The sequence below is a fragment of the Meleagris gallopavo genome, chromosome 5 (assembly GCF_905368555.1).
Source record: "Meleagris gallopavo chromosome 5, MGAL_WU_HG_1.1, whole genome shotgun sequence".
NCBI lineage: Eukaryota > Metazoa > Chordata > Aves > Galliformes > Phasianidae > Meleagris > Meleagris gallopavo.
Window position 1 is genome coordinate 38,862,178 of NC_139408.1, and position 24,219 is coordinate 38,886,396.

At 44.4% G+C, this 24,219-nt stretch overlaps 3 protein-coding genes across 3 annotated transcripts; 1 reads left to right on the forward strand and 2 right to left on the reverse strand.

Moving 5' to 3' along the window:
• Window positions 1-497: 497 nt before the first annotated feature.
• On the reverse strand, window positions 498-11,412 carry TMED8 (transmembrane p24 trafficking protein family member 8). The gene is made up of 6 exons (XM_085225400.1): window positions 11,185-11,412; window positions 10,903-10,981; window positions 8,991-9,120; window positions 7,931-8,072; window positions 7,342-7,641; window positions 498-6,426 (listed from the first exon to the last, which is right to left on the reverse strand). The coding sequence occupies exons 1-6, from the start codon at window positions 11,276-11,278 to the stop codon at window positions 6,209-6,211; spliced, it is 963 nt and encodes a 320-aa protein (XP_085081526.1). The 5' UTR covers window positions 11,279-11,412; the 3' UTR covers window positions 498-6,208.
• Window positions 11,413-11,549: 137 nt separating this feature from the next.
• On the forward strand, window positions 11,550-16,778 carry SAMD15 (sterile alpha motif domain containing 15). The gene is made up of 3 exons (XM_010711772.4): window positions 11,550-11,706; window positions 12,091-12,189; window positions 16,264-16,778. The coding sequence occupies exons 1-3, from the start codon at window positions 11,605-11,607 to the stop codon at window positions 16,528-16,530; spliced, it is 468 nt and encodes a 155-aa protein (XP_010710074.1). The 5' UTR covers window positions 11,550-11,604; the 3' UTR covers window positions 16,531-16,778.
• A 1,095-nt stretch (window positions 16,779-17,873) lies between these two features.
• On the reverse strand, window positions 17,874-24,095 carry NOXRED1 (NADP dependent oxidoreductase domain containing 1). Its single transcript, XM_085225403.1, has 6 exons — window positions 22,478-24,095; window positions 20,633-20,805; window positions 19,899-20,079; window positions 19,514-19,668; window positions 18,975-19,197; window positions 17,874-18,357 (listed from the first exon to the last, which is right to left on the reverse strand). The coding sequence occupies exons 1-6, from the start codon at window positions 22,630-22,632 to the stop codon at window positions 18,060-18,062; spliced, it is 1,185 nt and encodes a 394-aa protein (XP_085081529.1). The 5' UTR covers window positions 22,633-24,095; the 3' UTR covers window positions 17,874-18,059.
• Between the last annotated feature and the right edge of the window lie 124 nt (window positions 24,096-24,219).

Below are 24,219 nucleotides of genomic sequence, written 5' to 3' on the forward strand. Positions count from 1 at the left end.
GTATCTGGTAACTGAAAATATGTTCTTAATCTTTCAAATTGAAAGCTTTTGTAACAGAATACTTAGCTAAAAGTGATCTCTGCAAACTGAGCTGAAGGTGCCAGTATGAAGCAATGAATGATAGACCATTCAAATTGTTTCTGGGCCAGTTCTATGAGCCTGGCTTCTTGCTTGTTCCTCTCCAGGTCTTCAAATATTCAGTACGAGTGCAAACATTGCAGATGATTTGAAGAGTTAAAAAATAAAAATAAAAATAAAAAATTGCCACAAGTCATTTTAACAGAGAACGTCCTAGCTGGAGCAATGATCACTAGCTGACAGTGCATTTTCCTATGCGTTTGCAACTGAAGCGTCCACTATACTGCAAAGTACATTTGGAATAGTTGCTAATTTGTTGCTTCTAAAAATAAGTTTCATTGTATTCATGTTCCTTTTGGTAAGTCTGTTTTTCACTTTCTTTTGTTAATACACCCTCTTTAAACAGAAGACAAATGCTGTGATTGCAAAGTGAAAAGTTTATTTAAAGGGAATAACTTTCAATATAATATTACAAATCAGCCACAACATCGAATATAAGCAATACAAACCAAGCCTAGAAGGAAAGCAAACACTATAAATATTCACATGTGCCCTTCAGCAAGAGATTTGGTGCCACATCTTGTTGAAGTAACCTCCCTTTAAAACTAATTTCTTCAGAGGAGATGAAAAGCAATGGGTTGGTACAGACAAATGAATTTCAATGTTCTGGGACAACAAATATATTCACATCACATAAATAAAGACTTAGAGACAGCTGTCACAGTTCACAAGAATATATGTCTGGACAAAAAGGGTATGATCACCTACAAGATGCTCTCCACTGAAAGACTATGCTAGCAGAGTGGAGCAGGGACTTGAGAGCAGATTGCTTCACTCTGAGGAGAGCAGTTAGTCACTCAGGCATTCAGGAAGTTACAGGGAGATCATCTCCAACTATTTAGCTTCCAAGAACGGCTTCTAAACTTAAAAGTCAGGCAAAGCCTCTTTAGCTCTGAACTTAATGGTTGGCATCCAGCCTAAGAGACTTCACTCACCAGTTCAGATGGGCTTAAACCAGATAATCCTTACTGTCAAATCACAGATCCATTCATTCAGGCCGATGTTCTGTCTTCAGCTGCAATAGCACAAGTGTTTCAGAATAAAATGCCAGAGACTTTGGAGGTAAATGCGGAATAATTGCACAGGAAATTCTCCACCTAGCAAGATGTGTTTGGACTCCGCCATTTGATGTTCACTCTAAAACTTTAGTTAGTGTTTACTAACTTGTTTAGATAAGTGACTTCACACTTGGACTCCTGATAAACTTGTGGCTTCTAATTAAAATTAGATTAATCAGAATTAAATTAAGCCTAATTTGCTTATGTATTTAACAAGATCAGTTCACAGTTTTCCCTTCTTCCAATTCAGATATTCCATTATTATCTCCAGGTACAACAAATGGAGAAAGCCATTTCTCTCACACTTGCAGATCAAAAACACCTTCGTTGCTTTGGTCTCTCATCCAATCTCAATACACATAAGCACACAACTCAACACTGGACTCACTTTGGTAAAATGATGAATGGCCATGAGGAATGCTATTTACGTCTGTCTGCTGTTTCTCTGGTCCTCAGGCTTACCAGCAGAATATCAGAAGTAGTCATCCTTTGGTGTTCCAGAATATTTTGCAGCAGCTTATGCTTTCTTCCCAAAGGCAAAGATCCTGTGGTGCCAGGAAACTCTAACAATTCTACTACTCATCTTACAGCAACAAGGCAGACTAATGAACAGCTTAAATCCCTAGGACAGCCAACCAGGACTCTTCTCTCCTTGCTTGATCTTAGTGCCTCCACCCTACTCAAACAGGCAGAGAAACAAGAAGAAAACTCCTGGATTAATGACATCTGTGGCTCGTACTTCAGACATGCTCCTTGCTCCTAAGGCACCTTGTGATAAATCCTCTGCAAAGCACACTAGGGTGTAGTGAGACAAGAAGGAAGAGTATAAGCAGTGGGGACAAAGCGAACTCATTTAGAGATTAATTCTCTACCCCCAGTTTCCAGCTCACAAGAACAAGTACCTCTTTCAGCAACAAGACACTGACAAGGATCATCTCCAGTCTACCCCACCAAGTCCAGCAGCACAACTGGCCCCACTGCAGGCCATACATGGCTATATGCACCCAGTTACAAGGAGACAGTCCACAAGATAGGACCAAAAAGAAAGGAATCTGGCAACCTTTCAGACTGTTGCATAGTAATTCAACTTTTGTCTTAGTACCTCAAGTCAGTCAGTTAAGCTCTTTCTCTCCTTAAGCACACATTCTCCTCTTACTGTTCATGTAAGTGGGTCAGTGGTAGTATTAATGTACATAACTACTAAATGAGTCCCAGATATTATTTTGAGAATAGCCTATATCTGACAACAATAACCTTTAACATGGGCCCCAGAGTTGGTTAGCAAATTAAATCAGTACAAGCAGTGCCTGACTTAAGCAATTTTAACTCAGTCCTCAGTGAAACACATGCACTTTCAACTCCTGCTGGTACACTGCTGCTAAAGGAGAAGAGTAAAATAAAACAATGGATAGCTTCTTACTTGATTTGACATTAAAAATACCCAACAGATTGTTACCATTATTATGGAACAGACAATTATACAACCTAATTTTTATGCAAATCCTATGCGACAGGATTGTTCTATGTCTCCAAGTCATACTCAAAACAAACAGGAAAACAATTCTGTGCTTTTATAAAAGCAAAAAAAAAAAAAAAAAAAAAAAAAAAAAAGACGACTTCACAAAATGTAGAAGCAGCTTACTCCTTAATCAAGCTTTTTGAATTTTTAGATACAACCTACTGGAGGAAGAAACACATTTTTAAAACTGATTTGAAATCTTCCTTCTGGAAAAAAATTGGGAATTTTCCCTTTCCCTCTCTGAAGTGAAAATGTCTTTTAAATTTATTTTTCTTTCTAAACCCAATATCTAGTTCCCCAAGTTTACAATCAGAGCAAGAAGGGCTTTCTTTGCTGCCTCAGAGACAGCGGGATCAGATACAAGTTCCAGGATACACAGATAACAGAAAAAAGAACACAAGAAATAAGGAGATTACTTCTTTGAACCAACTATGAGTTCAATTTTGAATGCAAGTGGCCACTGTTAATCACTAGCCATGCATCCAAGCTAGGGGATTTATCAGAGTATGAATAAAGACTACAGATCCTTCCTAAAAGACGTCGTCAGTTAGATAATGAATGATACTTTAACACCTGAGAAACACTTATGTGATATGAAAGAATAAACAAAGGGTAATTATCCTGTACAACTGTAAAGCTTCTGTTTCCTGTAGATGAAATATTCTATGCCAAAAATTGTTTTGTGTTCATAAGAGATACCACATGCTTCCAGGAAGCATAAGTAGTGAAATAATACACACTAGATACTTTCAGTGCCACCACAGCAAGTCTGTTTAAGGGCATCGTGTTTTTGCAGGACAGCACATACAGATTGGGATAACATACCAGATTCAATGCTTCTGTTAAGCTTAAGTCAATGAGACTAGGAGATGGGGACAGTTCCAAACAAGTGTCCTGAGCCTCATTAAAAGATTGGTCCACATTTCAGAAAGCTAGAACTGAACAATAGGATCATCATCTACAAGACACTAAAACCACTAACAAGTTACCCTGATAACTTGCACATACTATTTGTTTCAGTAAGTGACCAGAACTGGTAGTCAGGCAGGCCTTATTCACATCTTACAAGATTAAAATATGTGTTTTGACTGAGGATATGATTAAAATACAGACAATGAGAAGGGAAGTGGCTGTGAATTAGCAATAGGGAGGCCACATTATAGGAGAAACATTTATATTGTGGCAATAACAGTATCCCACAGTATGTAGTGAAACAGGATCAGGATAAATTTTCTACAATTGCCATGCATAGGTCAAAATTCCCTTTATCATAAATAAATCCTAGTTAGAAATTGGATCAGGTGCCACACAGTGTCTCATACATTAACCAGCATGTGGACACAGGGCCCTGCAGATTATATCAGAAAGGACCAAAGGCAGTAATTGCATTGGGCAGCGCTGAAAATTTTTGGTTAATGAAAAATCATCTTCTTGCCTTCTTATCAAAGAACTTCATGGGCAAAGAGTAAAAAAGAAAAGAAAAAAAAAGGGGGGGGGAGGGGGAAGCGGGAGTGGGAAGAAGCCCTATGCAAGTTGCTCAGGCCTGATTCAAATGCTGTACAAAGACCACAAGATGGTCCTTCATCTCCCCAGGAGGGGAAAAAGGAAGAAATAATATTCCCCAGGCTGCTAAACTAAAGATCACTTTACTCTGACAGATACCAAGTCTTACTGTTCTATCTTCCCATAAGGCTGCCCTGTTTCCCTCTGCTTGAGGAACAGCTTTGCAGTTCCCCTGTGGCCAGGTCCTCTCTCTCCTTTGAAAAAGGCTTCCAACTCAGGGCCCAGAATAGCACCAGCTCGCTCCTTACCCTGGCCAGCTCTGCTTCCTGTCTGCTCCAGTTTTCTGGTTTTCCTTCTTCCTGCTCCAAGCTTGTGCTTGTGCTCCACTATAAACATCTCTCTCTCACACACACCTTTTTGACTTACTAAGTGCTCTGGGGCAGTGAATAAGTAATCACAGATAGCTAGAAGAAGAGCTTGAACATAAAGAAAATTCCACAGCATTACAATATAGCCTTAAAAGGAAATACACAGCCTTCCTAGGACAGTGAAATCTTTGGCTTTAACTACCCCAAAACAATTTTCTTCATCAACCCCTCTCAGTAAAGGGAATGGACCAAATAGAGGTGCCTTACCTGGAGGATTTAAAAATTAAAACTCAGAATTCTACTAGCATCAGCATGCAAAAAGCCATTCTGTGTCTCTGCAAAGAGGTATCAAAGTGTAAACACAACACTATTCTTAAAAAGAGCATGATTTTTAGTATTAAAATAAACAACAGTTGCTGATAAATGCAATTTAAAACTCACCTCTGAAGGATTAACATAATCCTTGTTCAACTCTGCCAATACTCAAGCAGGAAGTGCTATCACTAGCCACTAAAACATATCAAGGAACTCTATCCTTCACCACATGATCAGGGCTAGCAATGGCCTTGCTCATTCTGGTGTACAAAAAGGACTGGGTAAATTCCACTCCTTTTGAGTTTCTGCTCTTTTGCAACAATACCTTTGTAACAGCAATAGCACCTGAAAAACTATGCTTCTATGGGGAGCATCTTCCTTCCTATATATGCTATTATTCAGCTGGCAGCAATACCAGTGAATCAACATGCTGCTACAAAGAAACATTTCTTGTATACTTCTTGGTTGTATCCCGACCTTTTCATATTTATTCAATACAGCAGAAAACCATTTCTTCTGTTTTTACATCTGGATTACAGAAAAAAAAGCTTTGTGGTCACTGGAGATTTAATCATAATTTTTATATCTCCATAATCTACAGATGCAACATCTAATTCTTGATCCACAGGAAAATCTTCCTATGAGCTTCTATTTGTGCACTCCCCTCCCCAGCCCCACACACTCTGTTTAACACATGGGTACCATAGATTGGAGCTGGCTATTGTAGCATCGCCATGCCATCTACACCAGATGCCACCATGCTGCATCCCCATATATAGGAACAAAGGAAGTGCTGGCAGCTGGTGACATGTACTGGTGGTAAGTGATAAGATTATCAGTGGTTTGGTGACAAGCCAGACATGTTTCTGTCTCACTGCAGCTGACAGCTGCCCTCTAGTGATCCAGATACAGCAGAAGAGCCTGAAGACTTACAGAATAGCAACAGATGAAGAATATTTTGACTTCATTTTGTACCACTGCAACAGAAAGAAACCAAGACCAGCTGCACCTGGCCTCTGGGCATTTACTGGCTATGAAGGCCCAACACTATACCTACAGAGAGCAGGACTCCCAAAGTTTTATACAAATAACAACTGCCTGTGGACAACCAGTCACAACCACTCTTCTCCACCGGGACAGCTGGGAAGGAGGGTGTGGGGAGAAACCAAGTTGTGTCTGAAGAGTTGCTAGCAGAGTTGTGCCTTTGTTCTGTCACATAGAAGTGCCCATCAGGGAGTATCAGGGTCGGGTGGCAGCCTGCTATGCTCACCACCTCCTGTCTGCCATCCCTGCCCCTTCCCATCCCTTCAGCTAGTGTAAAAGACATGAAAGAACAGAGTCTTATTGCGGAGGAGAGAGTACGAGTTATCAAATTTCAGCAGGTAGATGCCCTCGCCTGGGTAGTCATGGCTGCCTGCCTGCACCTCCCGATGGCTGTCCCTTCGATACACAGGCATGATTTCTCCATAGCGGTTCCGCAGGTAGCTTTTGGAGCCCCTTTCCACGTCACCAACAGGGGCAAGTCCTGAATGGGAAAGAGAAGGAAAGTATGAAAGCATCAGTAAAGCTACTAGATGGCCCATAAAAAGCTAAACAAGACCAGAATATAGAGGAATGTAAACATAAGGAGGGCGACCTTCGATAGCATTACATGTAGTGTCTGCCCTGACCTCTGCTAGTACTACCCACAAAGCCCAGCTTTTCTTACTGTGACAAAAAGGACACACTGAGGATCAGTTCTCTTCATAATAGTAATGAAACAGTGCATACTTGTCTGCCAGTCTGGCCTACTCTCCCTGGACTTAACTTCAGTTAAGACAGTTCACTCCTCTTATATATGCCACAACCAGGTCTCCTTAAGGAGGCCCAGTGCTACTGACATGGAGCAAAGGAAAGGTGGAAAAGGTCTTCACTATAGCTTCACTGTGTTTGTACATCCTCAATTCACTCCAAGAATAAAGTTCTGAAATATGAACCTATACATTTTGGAGAACTTGCAAGATTGATTTCAGACGCCAAAACCCCCAGATGCACTGGTCACAAACATACTGAAACCACAGAATAGGTAATATGTGTTTCACAGCTACAGAGACTGCACGAGTTAGTGATACACTGGGACAATGTAAAAAACGAAAAAGAACCTTTTGTTTATTATCTACTACCAAAAAATTTCTCAGCTTATGAGCTGGAAGAGTGATTTCTCCTTTATTTTTCAGTGTATTAGGTTTCAAAAATGCTCTTGGAAGAGGACAGACATTGACAAGTGCTGAAGCAGGAAGGGCTAACCACTCTGTCATTTTAGCCTAACCAAACCCCAACAGGCTGCAGAGATAACAAGTGGACTGGGTAAACAAAGTAGATGGAAATTACAGCATCTGACAAACATTCTCAGCAGGATAGCAACAAGCACCACAAAATAACTCTTAAAGTGTGCACCAACCTTCAATTTCCTCTTCCTCCTCTTCATCCTCCTCATCACTGGATTCGCTGACCTGAACAGTAATGGCAGTGCTCGTAACAGTGGTCCAGTCAAAATAGACTCCAAATCCAATGTCATAATCATCTGTAGCAAACTCCCAGCAAACACGTTTCCCATCAGGATGGGTTGGCACACGGACTGTCACCACTTCGCCTCGTTTCACCACCATCCTAGCACTCTTCTCCTTTCCCATTTTGGCTTTGAATTCCTTCATCTTCCCTGTGGTCCATGTAGTAGGTGGAGCCAGAGGGGGAGGCTGAGCTGAAACAAGGAGAAAAGATCATCAGCTCATATTACTACTGGCCAAATTACCATAAATAGCTTCACTGATTTCAGTAAGGCTCTTGTATTCTAGAGTCAGATATGAAATTTTCTTACAACACTAGCAAGGAGCCCACAGGCTAGTGGGAACCAGCAGTGAACAGGAACCAGCAATGCCTCTCAGACAGCCTCTACTGTTCTCTGGCCAAGACAGGCACTGGCACTTTAAAAAAAAAAAAAAAAAAGTGGCCACAGAGTAATTAACAAATTAGGTCCTTTCAGGCCTCACCTTTTCTCTGCTCTCCAAGGAGGTCTGCAGTTTCCAGCTCAGCTGAAAGAATATCCACAGCACCAGTGTGATCTGATTGAATCATGACTATATCCCCTGCTCCCTGATGTATGTGGTACTTGGTCATTCGATCAAGAGCTTCCTGCACAAAGCACATACACCCAGTTACAAAGATTATAATGTTAATAAAGTCCTCAGATGGATTTACAACAACTCAGTAGTAATTCACGCTGAAGTCAAGATAGATCCTGCAGAAGCTTCTGTTAGAAATAGAAAAAAGCATCTTGGTCTGAGGCACCTCGTAGCATTACTTTCCCCACAGCACCACACACTCTGCAGTCACACACTGCATTCATGTCACAAACCACACATCCATTAGCCTCCCCAGGAGTCTCTAGGCAGGCACGTTTGCATCTTTCTGAGATTTAATTGTCATCTTTCAGCAAAGCAATAGCCTTGCAGATGCAGCTGACTGCTCCCGGAAAGCACTCCCAAAGTGCTGCTTCTCTAGGGAGAGCCTTTCTGCTCTGTCTGCACCAATACTGCAGCACAATCACACTGACATCAACTGCATCCTGGGTAAAGGTCCATCTGGTTTACTGGGGCCAGCCCTCTTTCCATATATGAAAATACACAGCTCCTGAGCTGTGTGACACTTGCACAAGTTTTCCCAGCTGTATTTGTAATACAAGCAAATTGGCTGCTCAACAAAAGTAACAGAAGATGGCAGACTACCTTCCACTCCTCTTCTATAAACATGCATGAAGGGAATCCCCAGAAGACCCAGACAAGAGGCAGAAGGTGAGAATACCCCTGAAACTTTAGCGCACCAGAAACCAGAAACAAGGAAGTAAGGACTAGCATAGTACACAAGAGAGATTTTGCAAAGTCAGTCAGTAACTTCTACCTCTCACTAAGATATGGAGGACATAAGGGTTCTGTTAAGATGAAAGTTGATTCACTTAAAGCCTGTCCCACAGTCATTAAGCACAGAAGTAGGGTGGAAGAAATGCTGCTGCACCTCCTTCCTTTCTTTTAGATGTCAGAAACAGCCACCTACCTCTTTAGTGGACTGGATTTGGTCAGGCAGCTTCTCTTCTGCTTCAGCCACTTTCTGGTCCTCCAAAGTGCAACTGTCTTCCTTTGAATCTTCTATCACGTCCGCACTCACAGGTGACCCTATCTGCGACCTCTCAGAGGAAGAAAGCACCACAATTCAACACTTACACTCAGGTCACAAGCAGCAGAGCTCAGCTGTGAGAAGGATCACTCCAAGGCAGCCAGAATTCAGGACAGAGGCACTGAGCATCCTGCCCAACACCTTTGCAGAGAGCCCTTCGCACCCGAGTTCTGCCCTTGTCTTCTCACAAAAATCTTCCATACCAGACAGAAGGAGTAACTTCAGAAACATATTCCATTTTTAATGTTCTTTTCCAGCAGCTAATTCACTGCATATGCTCAGTGCAGTGTTTGTGAGCATAGAAATCGGCAGCAACTTTTTGCTCAAGAAAAGATTCCTTCTGTTATACCAGTTACTACATGACATCAGATGCCAACTAGAGCAGTGAAAGGATTCAGAACAGTTTTGAGAGTCAGACTGAAAGTGCCCTACCACAACCTTTCCCACCAGCAGTCCCAAGAAATACAGAGAACACACAGGTCTCTCTGCCATATTCAGACATGCTGCACAGACAAGAAAGCTGTACACCACACAGTGGCAGGACAGCAACAGTAAGGAAGTCCAAGATCTGCACTGTGACGAGCGGGACATTCCAGAACAAAGAAGAAAGGTTCAAACAAGGAAAAGAATGAGCAAGAAAGGAAATATTCCTGGCATTCTATCTCTGCTGAAGATTTTTTTTTCTAAATTACCATCAACAATAATAAAAAAATCCTTTCACATGGGAGAAATAGTCTCATTAGCAACGGATCAGACTATTAATCTAGTGTGGAATAGTTTAAAAAAGATTGCAGCTCCTCTCAGACATATTCCACGCTAAGCGTGTAAAGAAGACTAGAACTAGAACAGGGCAAACATGGCTCATGTTACCATGAGCAAGGTTTTCAAGCAGATCTACAGCATTCAGCCAATTCCTCCTCAAGCAGCCTTCTCGGATCATTCTTTTTGGACCCCTTCCTTTCAAAGGAGATTCAATGTACACAAATTCATCAGGTAACACCCATGAGTACCCAGCAACTACTTTGGCCATTATGCTCACAGCCTATATTCATTCCTTGAAGAAGACTGGATAGCATAATAAAGAGTGATATAAAAAAATGCCTGGACTCAAGAAGGCTGATGTCAGTGTCATCCACATCAAACTAAGATGACATCAAACAGCTGTTTTAATGAATCGCTTGCTGTTGTCTTTTCTCTTTTAAATGAGGCTGATGTTTAACAAATAGTGTGATCTACTTTCTGACAAACTGAGCTTGCAGATTTCTGAAACTGTGTCACAAGCAACACATGTACTCTAACAAAGTAAAACTCCATACACCCAGCTGTAACGACAAGCCAAGCATCTGATAAGATGGCCGGGCAGCAGCATGAGGGGAAGGCTGATACAGAAGACAAAAGCTGAAGAACAAAAAACGTCAAGAAAACAGCGTAAGGAATATGTTTGCTCAGCCTCCACACAGTGCAAGTGCTTAAGTACCGAACCGCCCTGAACATTTCCTGAAAGCTCATTAGTTCTTACTACGAACTACAAAGCCTTCTGGAGTTGACTGCAACCTGATCGATTCTGCAGTGTGAACAGGTGAGCCACGAGCTACACTTTGTTATTTCACAGGCTTTAAAACGTAAGCCCGCACGGACAGCTCCTCCTACACTGAATCCAGCACACACTGCCCGAAAGCAGACAGCTTGGTCTGCAGTCCCTTCTCTCCAGCTGCACAGGGGCCGCTCCCGCACAGGTCAAAGCAGACCCGCTTACGCCCGCGGGGCACCGAACACACGACCGCTTTCCTACCCGCACGGCGAGGCGCTGCGCTCCGAGCCATCACCCCGCTGCTCTGCGGGCTCCGTCCTCTGGGCTGCGGCTTCATTTTCTAACGATCAGAACGCAGGGAGAGAAGTCGCTTTCCGTCCTTGTGAGCGGGCAGACAGGAGGCGCGCAGGCAGCGCTCAAACGAGGAGCCCCGCGCTCCCCGCCTGCCGCCCGCCCCGCGGAGCCCGCGCGGCTGCCCACGCCGCATCCCCACGCCGCCGCCCCGCCCGCCGCCGTCCCCCGGCCCCGCAGCCCGGCACGTACCCGAAGAGATCTCGGCGCCGCCGAAGCCGCCCGGCGCCCCGGCGGTCGGGGGCTCGAACCGGGAGCCGGCGGCGACGGCCAGCACGTCCGACATGGGCAGGGCCGGCGGGCGCGGGGCCCGGGGCGGCAGCCTGCCTCGGCGGAAACACCCGAGCGGAGCCGAAGCTCTGCGCCCGCCGCCGGCGGAAACACCCGAGCGGAGAGAGAGGCGGAAAGAGCCGAGCGGCGTGCGTGCAGGAAGGAGTCGGTGTGGGGTACCGTGGCTTTTGTGTCCCTCCCCGACAACGGAGCCAATCGAGAACGGGTTCCGCAGAGCCGCCGGCGCGCTGCCAGCGGGGAGAGGAGGAAGGGAAAGCGGGGTGCGCTGCAGGAAGTGGCGGTTACCGGGGCAATGGGGAGCGGGGGGACGCGAGTCCGCCGATGGGGCCGAGCCCGGGGCAGGAGCCCGCCCTCCCAATCCTGGCCTGGGGAACCGCCGAGGTGGCGGAGTGGGTGTCGGGGCTCGGCTTCCCTCAGTACCAGGTGCGGGGCTGCCGCTTCCTGGGTCACAGGACCTGGACACCGTAATGGAACGAGGGGGAATGGGTTTAACCGAAAAGAGGGGTGTCTTAGGTTAGATGTCGGGGAAATTCTTTACTCACAGGGAGGTGAGGCGCTGATGCTGCTGCCCAGAGAAGCTGTGGTGCCCCATCCCTGGAGGCGCTGAAGGCCAGGCTGGATGGGGCCCTGGGCAGCCTGAGCTGGTGGGAGGCAGCGCTGCACATGGCAGGGGCTGGAGCTGGGGCTGGGTGGGCTTTGAGGTCCTCCCACCCAAGCTTTCTGTGATTTTATGATTCTACAACAGTGGCAGGGGATGGCCGAGGGCTATGGATGTCCCATTGCCTTCCCTTCTGCTTCTCTGCCCAGGAGTGCTTCAGAGCCAACGGCATCACCGGCCGCCGCCTCATTCTGGTGAACTGCTCCAGCCTGCCGGCCCTGGGCATCACAGACTTCGGACACATGCAGGTGCATATGTGCTGCGCTGCTGCGGCTGCCTCAGCCTGTCAGAGTCCAGTTCCAGCCTCTCCTGCTCACCAGGATGCAGGGCTGTCACTCATCTGTCCAGACAGATTTTATGTGAGCAGTGAGCCTAAAACCAGGCAACTGGTTTTACTCAACCCAATGACTGTGTTGTTCAGGTCTTCAGGTGTAACTCCATAGCTGACGGGGAGCTGCAGGCTGCCCTTCCAGGATAACATCAGCCCATCAGATGTGCCTTGCCTTTCTTTTAGCTCCTCTGACCCCAGAAAATTGCTTAGCAAGATGCAAATGTCTTTCATAGGCACTCCCTCAGAATTTCCTTTCAGTAATTTTCCACTTACTGATCTCTTTGATTTAATTTGTAGAACATCTGCAAATCTGGGCAGCTTTAACTTGCAACAGTCAAACCACAGTTCTCAAGCAGCAGGGGGGCAACTCATTATTACTTCCTTGTTTTATACTCTGCTGAACACAAATGTCTCTGCTTCTTCCCCATTTTGTAAACATGTTATTTTCTGGTAATTTTCCTCTCAAGACCTTGTTTCTTTAAAACCACCAACAGATAAGCTAAGGTTAAGGCTGCGGCTTGCCCTTCCAAAGATTCCTGAAGGTGCAGAGATGCAGCATTTCATACTTACAGTATATGTAGGTAATTTTTGTATCCTTTTTAATTCATTTAGTTTTCACTAGGACCATGATGAAGAAGAGTGTCTTAATCTTTCGTTTACTCCTCATTTTATTTTCTTATCTCTCATTTAGGGATGGCAATAGCAAACACAAGAAACCTCATCCAAACAACATGTTGCATAAGTATTATAGGTCAGTATTTGAAACACACTCAGGTTTACTCTTCATTAAATCACACTTCTTTTCTACAGCATACTGTAGTTCTATTGAAACCAGCGGGTGTATAGTGGTGTGAGATACCGGAGACATTGGCTGTGAATTTTGGATTAACATCAAAATAGTAAAGGACCCACTAATGCTTACTGCTTTTTGGTTTATTTTCCAATACCACTAACACTCAGCCAATGGAAATCTGGATTTTTAAAAGAGGTTTTACACATCACTGTGTACATACACTGCGGAAGCAGCACAGATGTTCCCAATGTTTTATAAAGTGTAAAACAGAGGAATTAATATTGATTTATCTTCATCTTGCCTGGGACGTGTGGTTTGACTGCTGTGGCTTACGGTCACCTTAAAATCAGCATCAAAAAGAAAACTACTGAAGATAAGTGCTGAGAGTAGTGCAACAGTAGTCCTAGCTAGAGAAGCATGATCTTAGATTTGTTTGAATAGTTCCAAGAGAGATATTATAATCAGGAATGGATCCGCTGTCTGAATCACGGTCATCCACTATTGGCTGTGATTTCAGTTGTAATCACACACTTTCACTTAAATGCATTCTCCCCTTTGACAATCAAATCCGGTCTCTTGCAAAATCAAACTTCTATATCTTGAATCCAAACAAAAGGTAATAAAGACTTTTGCCATTGAAGAAACATATTTATGTACTAAAAAGAGCCTTAAAATAACATGGAGGAGGAAACCTAGATAAAAATGCTTTCCACCGATGTAAGCTACTGGTATAAGAAACCACATCAGAGACACAGCTAATGCAGAAGGAACAGGAGGAGGTCTGATTTGGGATCAAAAGGCACTAGGTTTTTACACAACCCGCAGTTCAAAGCAGGTACATATATACCTGGTGATCAGAGCCTTCTGAGCCTACAAAGCATAGACGTGCAGAGACCTGGCACAAGGAGCCAGAGGACAGCAGAGCTCAGACTGGAACAACTGTGTGTAGTTGAGTGTCAGCGTCCCTGTGAGGTCCTTCTAGCAGTATGAAAGGAGCGAAGAGGAAAACAACAACTCAGAATCAGGTAGTGGATCTAAGACAAGCCTAGGAATAAAACAGGTTTTGCTTTAATTGCGAACTGAGTTGGCTTTAGTTTCTGGCCTGTTTTTTCTTCCTATTTTCAATATGTGGCTAAGAAATTGAGACTGACCACACAAATAATCCTTAAAGAGAAATGTAACAGAAAGTTGAACTGATAAAACACATCCAAAATGCTTGCAGCTCTTTCCTAGGAGAGCAAAGCACAAGACTCTTTTGGATCACAGATGGGAAAAGTCATTTGGTTTTAAAGGAAGGTGATACCTAGTTGCATTTATTTTCAGAAGTTAGATGGGATAATTTACCCACTTATAGTGCTGCTAGAATTGATTCATTGATCCTTTTTGTTATCAGAGCAAATTGACTTAAATTTCATTTCCTCTTTCCTCTCCATAATGGAAACAGAGGGATTTGAGGCTGCACTTACTGAGCCAAGCCAATTGTTTCATGTTTGATTTACAATTGCTTTCCCCAGAGGACACAAAGTGGAAGTTCAAATAACCAGGGAGAGAGAAAATCTTTGTGCTCTAGTGAATAGCATATGAACACTGCTTTTTCACTCTAGAGTACCAAAATTTTACCTCTAAGTTTCCCTCTGGCTGAGCAATCTTAAATTTTTGTTTGAAATTGAATATGCTACCAAAAATATTTATTAGTACCATGAGTTTTAATGTTGATCGCAGAGGTGAAGGCTTCACATTGCAGTGCTGGCTTTGTTCATACAGAAGCTTTTCAAGAGTATGTCTAGTTCAAGAAGAGACAGCCTCTGCAATCAGTCATCTGTACTTACCACAGGTGACAAGTTCTTTGTATAATTTTTAATCCCCAGCTCCTCACTGGGATTTAGGGTTTTTGTATGGTAGTTGTTTAACAGCTAAGAAAAACTAAGCCACAGTCTAGAGAAATCAACTGCAAGACCTGCTCTTTCTCTTGTAGAAACTGAAGGAGAAACTAACCAGGCCAGGATAAGTGTTAGCTGACATACTCCAGCAAGCTTACAAATTAGGCGATCTGTAATGTTTTCCAAATCTTGTGAGTGAAGATAATCTCAGACTTCAGCAGAACCTAGATGTTCTTCAAAATCATGCTCCATCCTGCTGCTTGCTTTTGTCTTCTACCTCTACCCTACTCAGGTAGGATCCAGGTTCACAGAGGTCCAAGCTGACTGTGGCCCATTTAAGGACCTCAGTAAGAGCGTACTGGAGCAGGTGCAAAGGTAATACTGTAATGCTGCCCACAGGGGCATGCAAGCTTTCCAACCAGAAATATCAGGGAAAGACTGATATCAGTCAAAACCTGATAGTTACTATAGAAATGAGCATGATAGTATCAGTTCAATGACACAGAAACATTTTGCAATATAGGGGAAATGGCAGTTTGATAAAAAACTACACATTAAATTTTCTGAGAGCTTCTCGGCACAGTCAAGTGAAGTTACTACTGATTTTAGTTCCACTGTACTGGAATTTTGAAGTATATCAAAGCCACTGAAAATACCAGTCCAGTGCTATTTTGATGACAGATCAAGTAGTGTACTTGCTCTTGAGGCTCAAACCAAGGTTGGGAAAAGGTTCTGAGGAAATGCTGTGATAGATCAATAAAACCTTGTGAACTGCATTTCAGCGCTTCAGAAGGTTACATCCTTGGAAGTGACTTCAAGAATAATGGCAAGCCTCTTCACTGACAGTCCCAGTCCAGCAGGCTCGGCCAGCTAGTCACCTCTGATTTTCTTAATGAGCAATGTGGCTTAGTAGCTTCATTAGTTTTTCCAGCTCTTCTATGTATAGACGCAGTTACTGACAATATAACTTTACAAACAGCAATGTTTTTGCATTAGGCGGACTCCAGCTCATTCACCCGTAACTTGTTTGTTCTGCAAGTGCAAACGGGAAAGCCAGGCTGTTTGTGCCACTAAAGAAAGCTGCTGAGAGGCTGTCACCCACAGTAAATCTGGAGAACATGCAGTCTCCTCTCTTTTTACAGTGTCATACCAGGATCATACTTTCAAATCCTTCCTGAGTTGCAACTTCAAGTGCGAAAATGTTCTAAAATCCAGAAACTCTGTTTCCTTTTTTGCTACTTTGGTACCAAATGGTATTAGCTAATGTCCTGTGAAGTGAGAATTTCTGATGTTTTTGTCTGATATATTTGTATTTCAGGAGATTTCACGACATGTGCGGGAGTTGTTGGGGATTGAGGAGCCTGTCTTCAGCAGATCCATTGCCCTCCCATACAGAGACAACATGGGTCTGTTCCTGGAACAAAAGTCTCGATCAGGACAGAAAGCAGATGCCCTCACTTTCTCACAGTTTGTCCAAGAAGCAGGCTTAGAGCCCCGTTCTGCATTTCCTCCTTTGCAACAGGCACAGACGAGGGTAGAAATAGATGCTCTCCTTTTATCGCAGAGCACACAGATTCAGGATTAGAGTCACACTGCAGTTCCACCTGTGTAAGAAGCCCACCTGGGAGAGTACTATACACCCTTATTAGCTTGCTATTTGTCCAGGGTGGTATAGTTTCACATTTTTCACGTTATATAAAAGGCTATTCCAGCTCTTGGCATTTTGATGATAGCAAACACATCCCTGCATTGGCTCTTTTCTGTAAGAATTTTTTGCAGTTCATGTGCTTCCAGGAACTAAATGAAGCAAAACATAAATCAGATGTGACTTTATCACTGACAGTCTGTCTTTCATTTCTGCTTCACAGTTGATTAAGAAGACAAAAAAAAAAAAAAAAAAAAAATCAATCCTAGATATATTTTAATTTCCAGTGATTTGCAATAATTTCCCTGCTGCTCAAGTGAATAAATTTCTCCCAGGTGTTAGTGTCTGCAGATTGGGAACACTGCTAACCACAAAGGTTAGACAAATGGCACGCACAGTGTCTGGTGCACATTTGTGTTGCCTGCTGCTATCAGCAGTCAGAGGTGCCAAGTTACAATGTAAACAACCAATCCCTGCTCTAATCATGGAACTGATTTTGTGCGAAACAGAACCAAGAAGTGGTTATCACAGCAAACAGTACTGCAACACGGCAGGAAGTGTGAGAGAATACTGCAAGCTAAAGTAGAGAAGTTGGGTCCTGAGTGAATTTGGACAAAATATATAGTTAGTTAAATGTTCTTTTTCCCTGAACGAGGTATCACAGAACCTGTAACAGCAATGGGACTTGAATTGTACAACCTTGCTGGAACACATACTGTCACCAGCAAGGAATTGTGAGCTAAGTGTTTGTTAAAGCCTGGCTCAACTGAAGGAGTGCTCCTGACTAAATCTTCATGATTTTGTTTGGTGACAGACTTCCCTGAGATCCTACATGGGAAAGAAAAATGGGCCCCAGTCCTGTTCAGTTCTTTGGGTCAGAGCTGTACCACCACAAGTGAACTGTAGTTCAGTTTTCTGTTGGAACTGCAACAGGAACCCGGTGAAGCTGAGTCAGGTCACAGGCCAAGATGTGTGTGTGACCAAAGACCAAAACCAGGCGAGATTCCAGCAGATTTAGAGAGAAGCTAGTTTTTGAAGAAAGTTTCACAAAGGGTGTGAAACTTGTGAAAGCAGGTATGTACATTCTTGCCTCAAAATGTGAAAATCAAGAGATCTCAATGCTGATACATTAGTAAGGGGCTGCTTTTATGTTTGGCAAGACTGCAGATGGATGCAAAATGGAGATCCTCAATGGCGGAAACAGAGTGAAAAGAAAAACAATGTAATTCTATTGTATAATCTTTTACCTACTTCCATCAGTGTTTTGCGTCATGACTAAGAAATTGATAAGTAAAGGTTTATTTGCTTTTTGGCATTATTTTTGCCTGGCAATACGAAGTCCTTACAGTGTGTTCTTCCATTAGATACTACTGAGATCAGCAACGAAAACTGATGGAAGAGAGTTGTCAACATCTCTGGGCATTCATCCCTTTGGGACGAGATCTCAGCATAGCATTCTATCATGAACTTCATTTCAGTTTATGAGGATTTAGAAACATAGTAGTTTCCTCTGGAATTTCTGAAAAAACTTTCAAAGAAGTTGTTGACAGTGAAGAGTCCTGAATCAACATCGCATCAGGTTCTGCTATGGTTAATGTAGGAGAAGTCTTGGTGCTGGTCAGCACACACTGCTTTGTGGGCCAGTCTCCAAAAGATGACTGATACAGCAGAGCAAGATGGTTCTGGACAGACTCACTCTTTTCTAGCAGCTGGCTAAAAGGAGACTCTCTCAGTTGTGCAGCTGTCAGGTCAAACCATGGGAAGGTTCTGAGGAGAAAAAACAGAATCTTCTATAGACAATAACAGCCTTGCTAATAATTTAACAAATATTAGTTGTCTTTAGAATCTGAGTGCTAGCCTCTTTCTTTGGTTTTGGAAAACAATTGTACTCCAAGACCTGAATCTGAAGCTCCAGTCATTACTGCACGATTCAAACAAAAACTGAACATAATGATTGTAGAGAGCACCTGAACCAATAGAGGCATTTTCCCTCAAGCAGAATGTCCTAACTTAACATCCTCAATAATCTTGTCTGTGAGCTAAAGTAAGTTAATTACCCATAAAAAATCTTCTCCAAATATTCCCAGAGGATTTTGTTTTCTGCATCCGATAGCCCAGTCCTGACCTGTGGCTTCAGACAATCCTGACCAGGAGGCAGACAGGAACTGGGGACCAGGACAAAACAACCCAGTGATGACAGTCCAGGCCTTTTATTTCTAGCACATCTAAAGCAATCTTTCCTGGCAGGTACATTGTCCCTAAGAGCAATACACATTTCAACAACTTCCAACCCAGCAAGACAACACCATGCTTCAGCTGTGGGATATGGCAAGTTTTAGAGCACAGAGAAAGCATGGGAAAGCAGCATCCAACCCTTTACTTACTCCTCTTGAGTCATTGAAGAGGCAAAACTTCTGCTGACAAAACTCTCGCATGTAAACTGTGGGCAGGAAGCTTTCTGCTCTGCACAGATACGGCAGTGTCCAGAGAAACAGAGGTCATTGAGCAATGCCAGTGCCTCCTGGTGAGGCAGGCTCTGCCACATGCTGCTGTTCAGGGCTGCATAGAAAATGCCCACCAGCCATTTGCCGTTGACTTTTATTTTCGCTGCACAACAAAGAAAATCAAATGTCAGTAACCAATGTGCACACAGGTGTGAAGAGAGATCCTCAGTCCTCTCCTGTAAGCAATTACATTAGCAATGAGAGCAAGATTATCTGAAATCTCTGTTTTGGGATCATTTTAGGTGAGGGTGCTAAAATTAATATAAATAAATATTTAATAATATTTTATATTCTATATTTATATTATTATAATATATTTAATATTTTATATTTAATATTTTAATATTTAATAATTATTAAATTTAATATTTAATATAAATAAATAATTAATAAAGTTTAACCAAAATGAGAGGCTGTACCTTGGGAGCTGAGGGGGCATGTTGCCTGCACAACAGCAAGGTCTTGCAGTGCCTCTGTGACCGACCCCTTTGTCCCCCACTCCTTTGTAGGCTCCTTGCCAGGGCACTGGTACTGTGGCCTCACGATGGCATTGTAGCAAAGGAGTTGCTTCAACCTGAAAGCAAAGGCAGCCCAAGGAAAGGAGGAGGGTGTCTAGGCTCATCTTGTTTCAGAGCCCCGTCCCAGTCCTTCAGTGACCAACAGCTGGGGAGTGGCTGAGTACGACTAAGTCTGAAGCAATGTTATGCAAGAAAATCATGAGATGCTGTGCTCGCATGCCAGCACTGTGCTGTGTTTGCCCTGTGAGCTTCAGGATGAATGGTAGCATGTCCAAGTGCATTTTACCTGGGCAGAGGAATGGCAGTGATGAGGCTGTACACAATGCAGGGTTTCCGAATGGCTGGCCGAACTGCAGAGCAGATGGACAGCATGTGCGATGGCAGGCAGCAGAGGAACAGGACGTCTGCCCAGGCTGCCAGCTGCGCATTGTCGTAGAAGCAGGTGAATCCTAGTTTCTGCAAGTCTGCTGCAGCAAGGCACACAGGGCTCAGAGCCTGTGGACCCAGCACTGGCAAAAGGCACCCCAGCGCCTAGCAAGGGGCTTTCTCTGCAGTGGTGGGACAAGGAGAGGGACGCTTTTGGTGAGCTGCCTTCTCTACTGGATGGCCATGTAACAACCTGGGGTCACAGTCACCCACCCAGCCCCTGACAAATGATAAGGAGAGCTTCAAAAAGAGCAGTCAAATGTGGGGGGAGGGAGCAGTCAAATGTGGTAGGGCTAAACTAAAGTGGGCCTGAAACTAGCTAGCTTTGAGAGGAACAGGGTGGATGGTCTCCACTACGCTCAGCTGGCACTGCTGAAGAAAAGCAGAAAATTGAAGTCATGTTTGTACAGAGGGCTTCCAGCCAAATGAAGATCTTTTCCACAACAGCATGCTCTTCTTCCAAATAAAATTTGGAGTTTCTATACCTCCAATATGTTTGGCAGGAAAACTTTCTCTAGTGAATTCTTCCTGAAGGGCCATCAGAAGCACAGCAGAAGCCCACCCTGCTGCCTGGTCTGGCTGGGGAGCACTTACACAGGCTCTCGGGGCGCCGGGTAGAAATGCGGACACTGGAGCAAGGAGCCCGACCCACTGTCACCAGTGCTCGGGCCAGCTGATTCCCAATGCGGCCTCCACCAATAATGCCAACCTTCAGGCTGTGGCTATCTGCCAGAGAAGTCAGCAAGGCCTTCCCAGTGCTGCTCACCCTGGAGAAGCGGAGAAATTTTGTCAGCCCCTTGGAAGCCATGATTTCGCTGTGCCTGCCCTTTCAGGACTTCCCCAGGCCAAAAGTCTACACAGAGCATCCCATCCCCATCGCCTGCATCCCACCCTGGTCTCTGACAGTCTCCAGAATGACAGAGGCTGATGGCTGCAGCCATGGGGCTTGGGGCTGGACGCCAAGGGGCATGGTGTCCACGCTACTCATGCTGGGGCTAACTGGCCACTCTGCTGGCTCAACGTATCAGGGAACCAAACCCCATATGCCAGGAGGGACCCCATGATGTATGTCTGCCTAGGGGAAAGCCACCACTACACTCTCAGGAGGAAGGGGATGAAAAGGAGCCCTGAGGTCAAGGATCAGGCAAGCTGTTGCGATGTCTGTGGCACTGATGTGAGCTGCTGCAAAGCAGCTCAGCAAATTAAGAGCTGATACCCGGCATATCAAGACGCATGACAACACCAAGCTAAGGGAGAAGTCAGCATGAGGAGCATAGCCTAGTGTGAGCAGGATTGCTATTGAGAAGGGACACGGGACACCATGTGCTAAAGTAGGACTTTTTGCTCATTATAAATTGCATATACTGGTGGTGGAAACAAGTCACAAGCATAGAGAACCACCAGGTTTCTGGGATGAAAACCCCTTTGGTAGTGGAGACAATCTTCTTTCCTTGGTTTTCTCAGAGGGAAAACAGCCTAAGGGGAAAATCCCTGAGTATTAAGATTGCGATTTCAGACAAAGCTGGATGTTGAATAGCTGACAAGTGTGGGTATAGATACTAGGTGACTTTTTACCCATCCAGAACCAGATAAAAAGCAATCAAGCTATATCATTGCATACACATATCTATATAATCCTTAATTTCATAGAGAGCTGGTGTGAGCCATGCAAGAAGCTCCCTACAGAGACCAGCCACTTACCCTGCTCTTCCAGTGACACACTATCTGGTGCAATCTGGAACTACCCCAAGATGGGTGGTGGTGCACCTGTGCCATGTCTTAGCTCAGTATTGTGGTTTTCTGATTTTTTGTTACTGGTATTCCACAACATAACATTGTGCGGTGCACTGGGATTTAAAAAGAATTAATGCTCCAGTCCATTGATTGTCAATATTTCTGGGTACCTGGCTCTCAAAAGTGAAGAACTATATTTCCCAGAAGACTTCCACTGTTCTGTTTTCCATTTAGAGGCAAAGATAAAACTGCACACAAGTCACAAAATTGCCCCTTTCTTTTTCTGCTCATCTCTGCAACGTGTGCTCCCTAGCCATCTCACCTTCAATATTAGAGTAAGGCCTTCAGTTTTTGGATGCTGTCTCTCTCATTTATTTGGATTATTAGCTTCAATCCCAATTAACTTGTATTTCTGTTATTATAACTTGTAAATTAACTCTCCTCCTCAGATCGTTGCTGCTATTTGTTTTTTTTTTTGTGTGTTTTTCTTTTTTATACCCTTCCCTCTTTGTTTCCTTTCCCTTACCCTTCCCCCCCCCCCTCCCGTTTTTGGGGGCCGTTGGGCCTGCTGTCTCCCTGTCACAGACACAGATAGATCTAGAGATAACTCCATGACACTCAGTAAGAATGCAACAGTTTAGAATGAGCTCGGTGCTGTGAGACCCCTTGATGACCACACTGCAAGGGAGCTCACTTCCACCTTACCTGAAGGCCTGAAGAAGTCTGCAGAAGAAAACAGCATGGGCACATGCACTCACTGCCAGCCCTCTGCAGCGCCTTGTCAGATATAGCAGGGCCTCCTCTCCTTCTACTGCTTCAGCAGCCAAGAAGGACGCAAAAACCTCTTCAATATCCCCCATCTAAGCTCAGGACAGGCAGCAGCAGTGAGGATCTAGGAGGTCATGCCTCCATCCATGCAGCACTGCAGTGCAGCCCAACACCTGCTGGAGAGGAAAGGGAGACAGAGCACAAACTCCAGCTGCTCTCAGAGCTCCTCCTTGCAGACAAGGGACCTGTAAAATTAGTTGGTTCGCAAATGCAATGCAGCAATTGGGAACAAGTTGTTCCACTAGGTGTCTGAGCCCACACATGCAGCATCCCATAGCAGTACTGTTCAGCATACCACAGATCTGCACAGAGATAAAGAACAGACTAAAACCCAAAAACCTTCAGCCAAACTCTAGTCAGGAATGAGGATAAGCCATGCCTATTGTATCACACATGGCTAGAGTCCTGACCTGCACCAGCCACCATTCCACCTCTTGGGGGGTCTGTCCCTCTTTGTGCTCCTGCTGCCATGGTGAGCACTCGGTTACCACTGCCCCATGGGACTCTCAGCCCTTCCTGGGAGCCGGCAGCATTCCTATAGCAGGGTTCGGGCTAGCAGGAGCTGCAGCAGGCTCTGCTTTTTCTGCAGGGTATGGCCGTGCCCTTAGTGCTAGCAGCTGGGTGAGCATGAAAAAACAAACAAGGGAGGGGGCTGAGCATCTTTGCATAGGCTCCTGCCTGTGGGCAGTCATGGGAAAGGGGTGCATCTCAGCTGGTGAGAGCAGATAAGTTATATTTCCTTATTCCTTTTGCTTCCTTTCGTCAAAATCTATCAATTATTTACTTTCATCATCTGGATTGGACTGCCTAATAATAGATATGTGCCAAAAGCACACAGGGTTTAGGACAGGTATTAAAGAAACATTCATCCCACTGAGACTGTCTCCAAATCGTCCACACCAGTGGGGCAGCACCTGCTACACTGTTAATACAGATGCAAGCCCTACAATGACCTGTAGCCACTTACACTTACTGCTTGCATAGAGCCCACCCCCTCAAGCCAAAGGATGCATTTACCTGGAAATCCAATATCCACAGGTCAGAAGCACTGCATTCTGTGCACCAAGCTCAGGGATCAGTAGGCACAGCCTGCTGTACTTTGCTCCTAACCTCCCACAGGCGATGTATCCAGAACCCAAGCATGGGGAACACAGGTGAGATTTATTCTTGGGCTTAACCATATTCCTGCAAGGACCTGTTCAGCTTCACCTGCTGCTCCCTGGTATTGGTATAAACTCCAACTAGCAACAGCCCAGCAATTCCTGGGCTGGGGCACATGGATAAGCCTGGCAAAAAGCATAACCCTAACAGCAGCATCCTGGCTGCATTAGGAAGAAAGGCACCAACAGGTCAAAGACGGTCCATCCTCTGCACCCAAAGTTCTGTGTCCCATTCTGGACACTTCAATGCAAGAGAAGCATGAATATATTAGAGTCTAGCAAAGGGACTAAGGGGCTGTAGCATCTTTCATATTAGAGGCTGAGAGCTAGGATTGCTCAGCCTGAAAAAGCTTGAGGGAAGACTCATCAATGCACATAGTTGATGGGAAGAAATGAATAAAAGAGACTTAGATGTTCATTAATGGTGACAGAACGAGACACAGTGGGCTCAAATTGAAA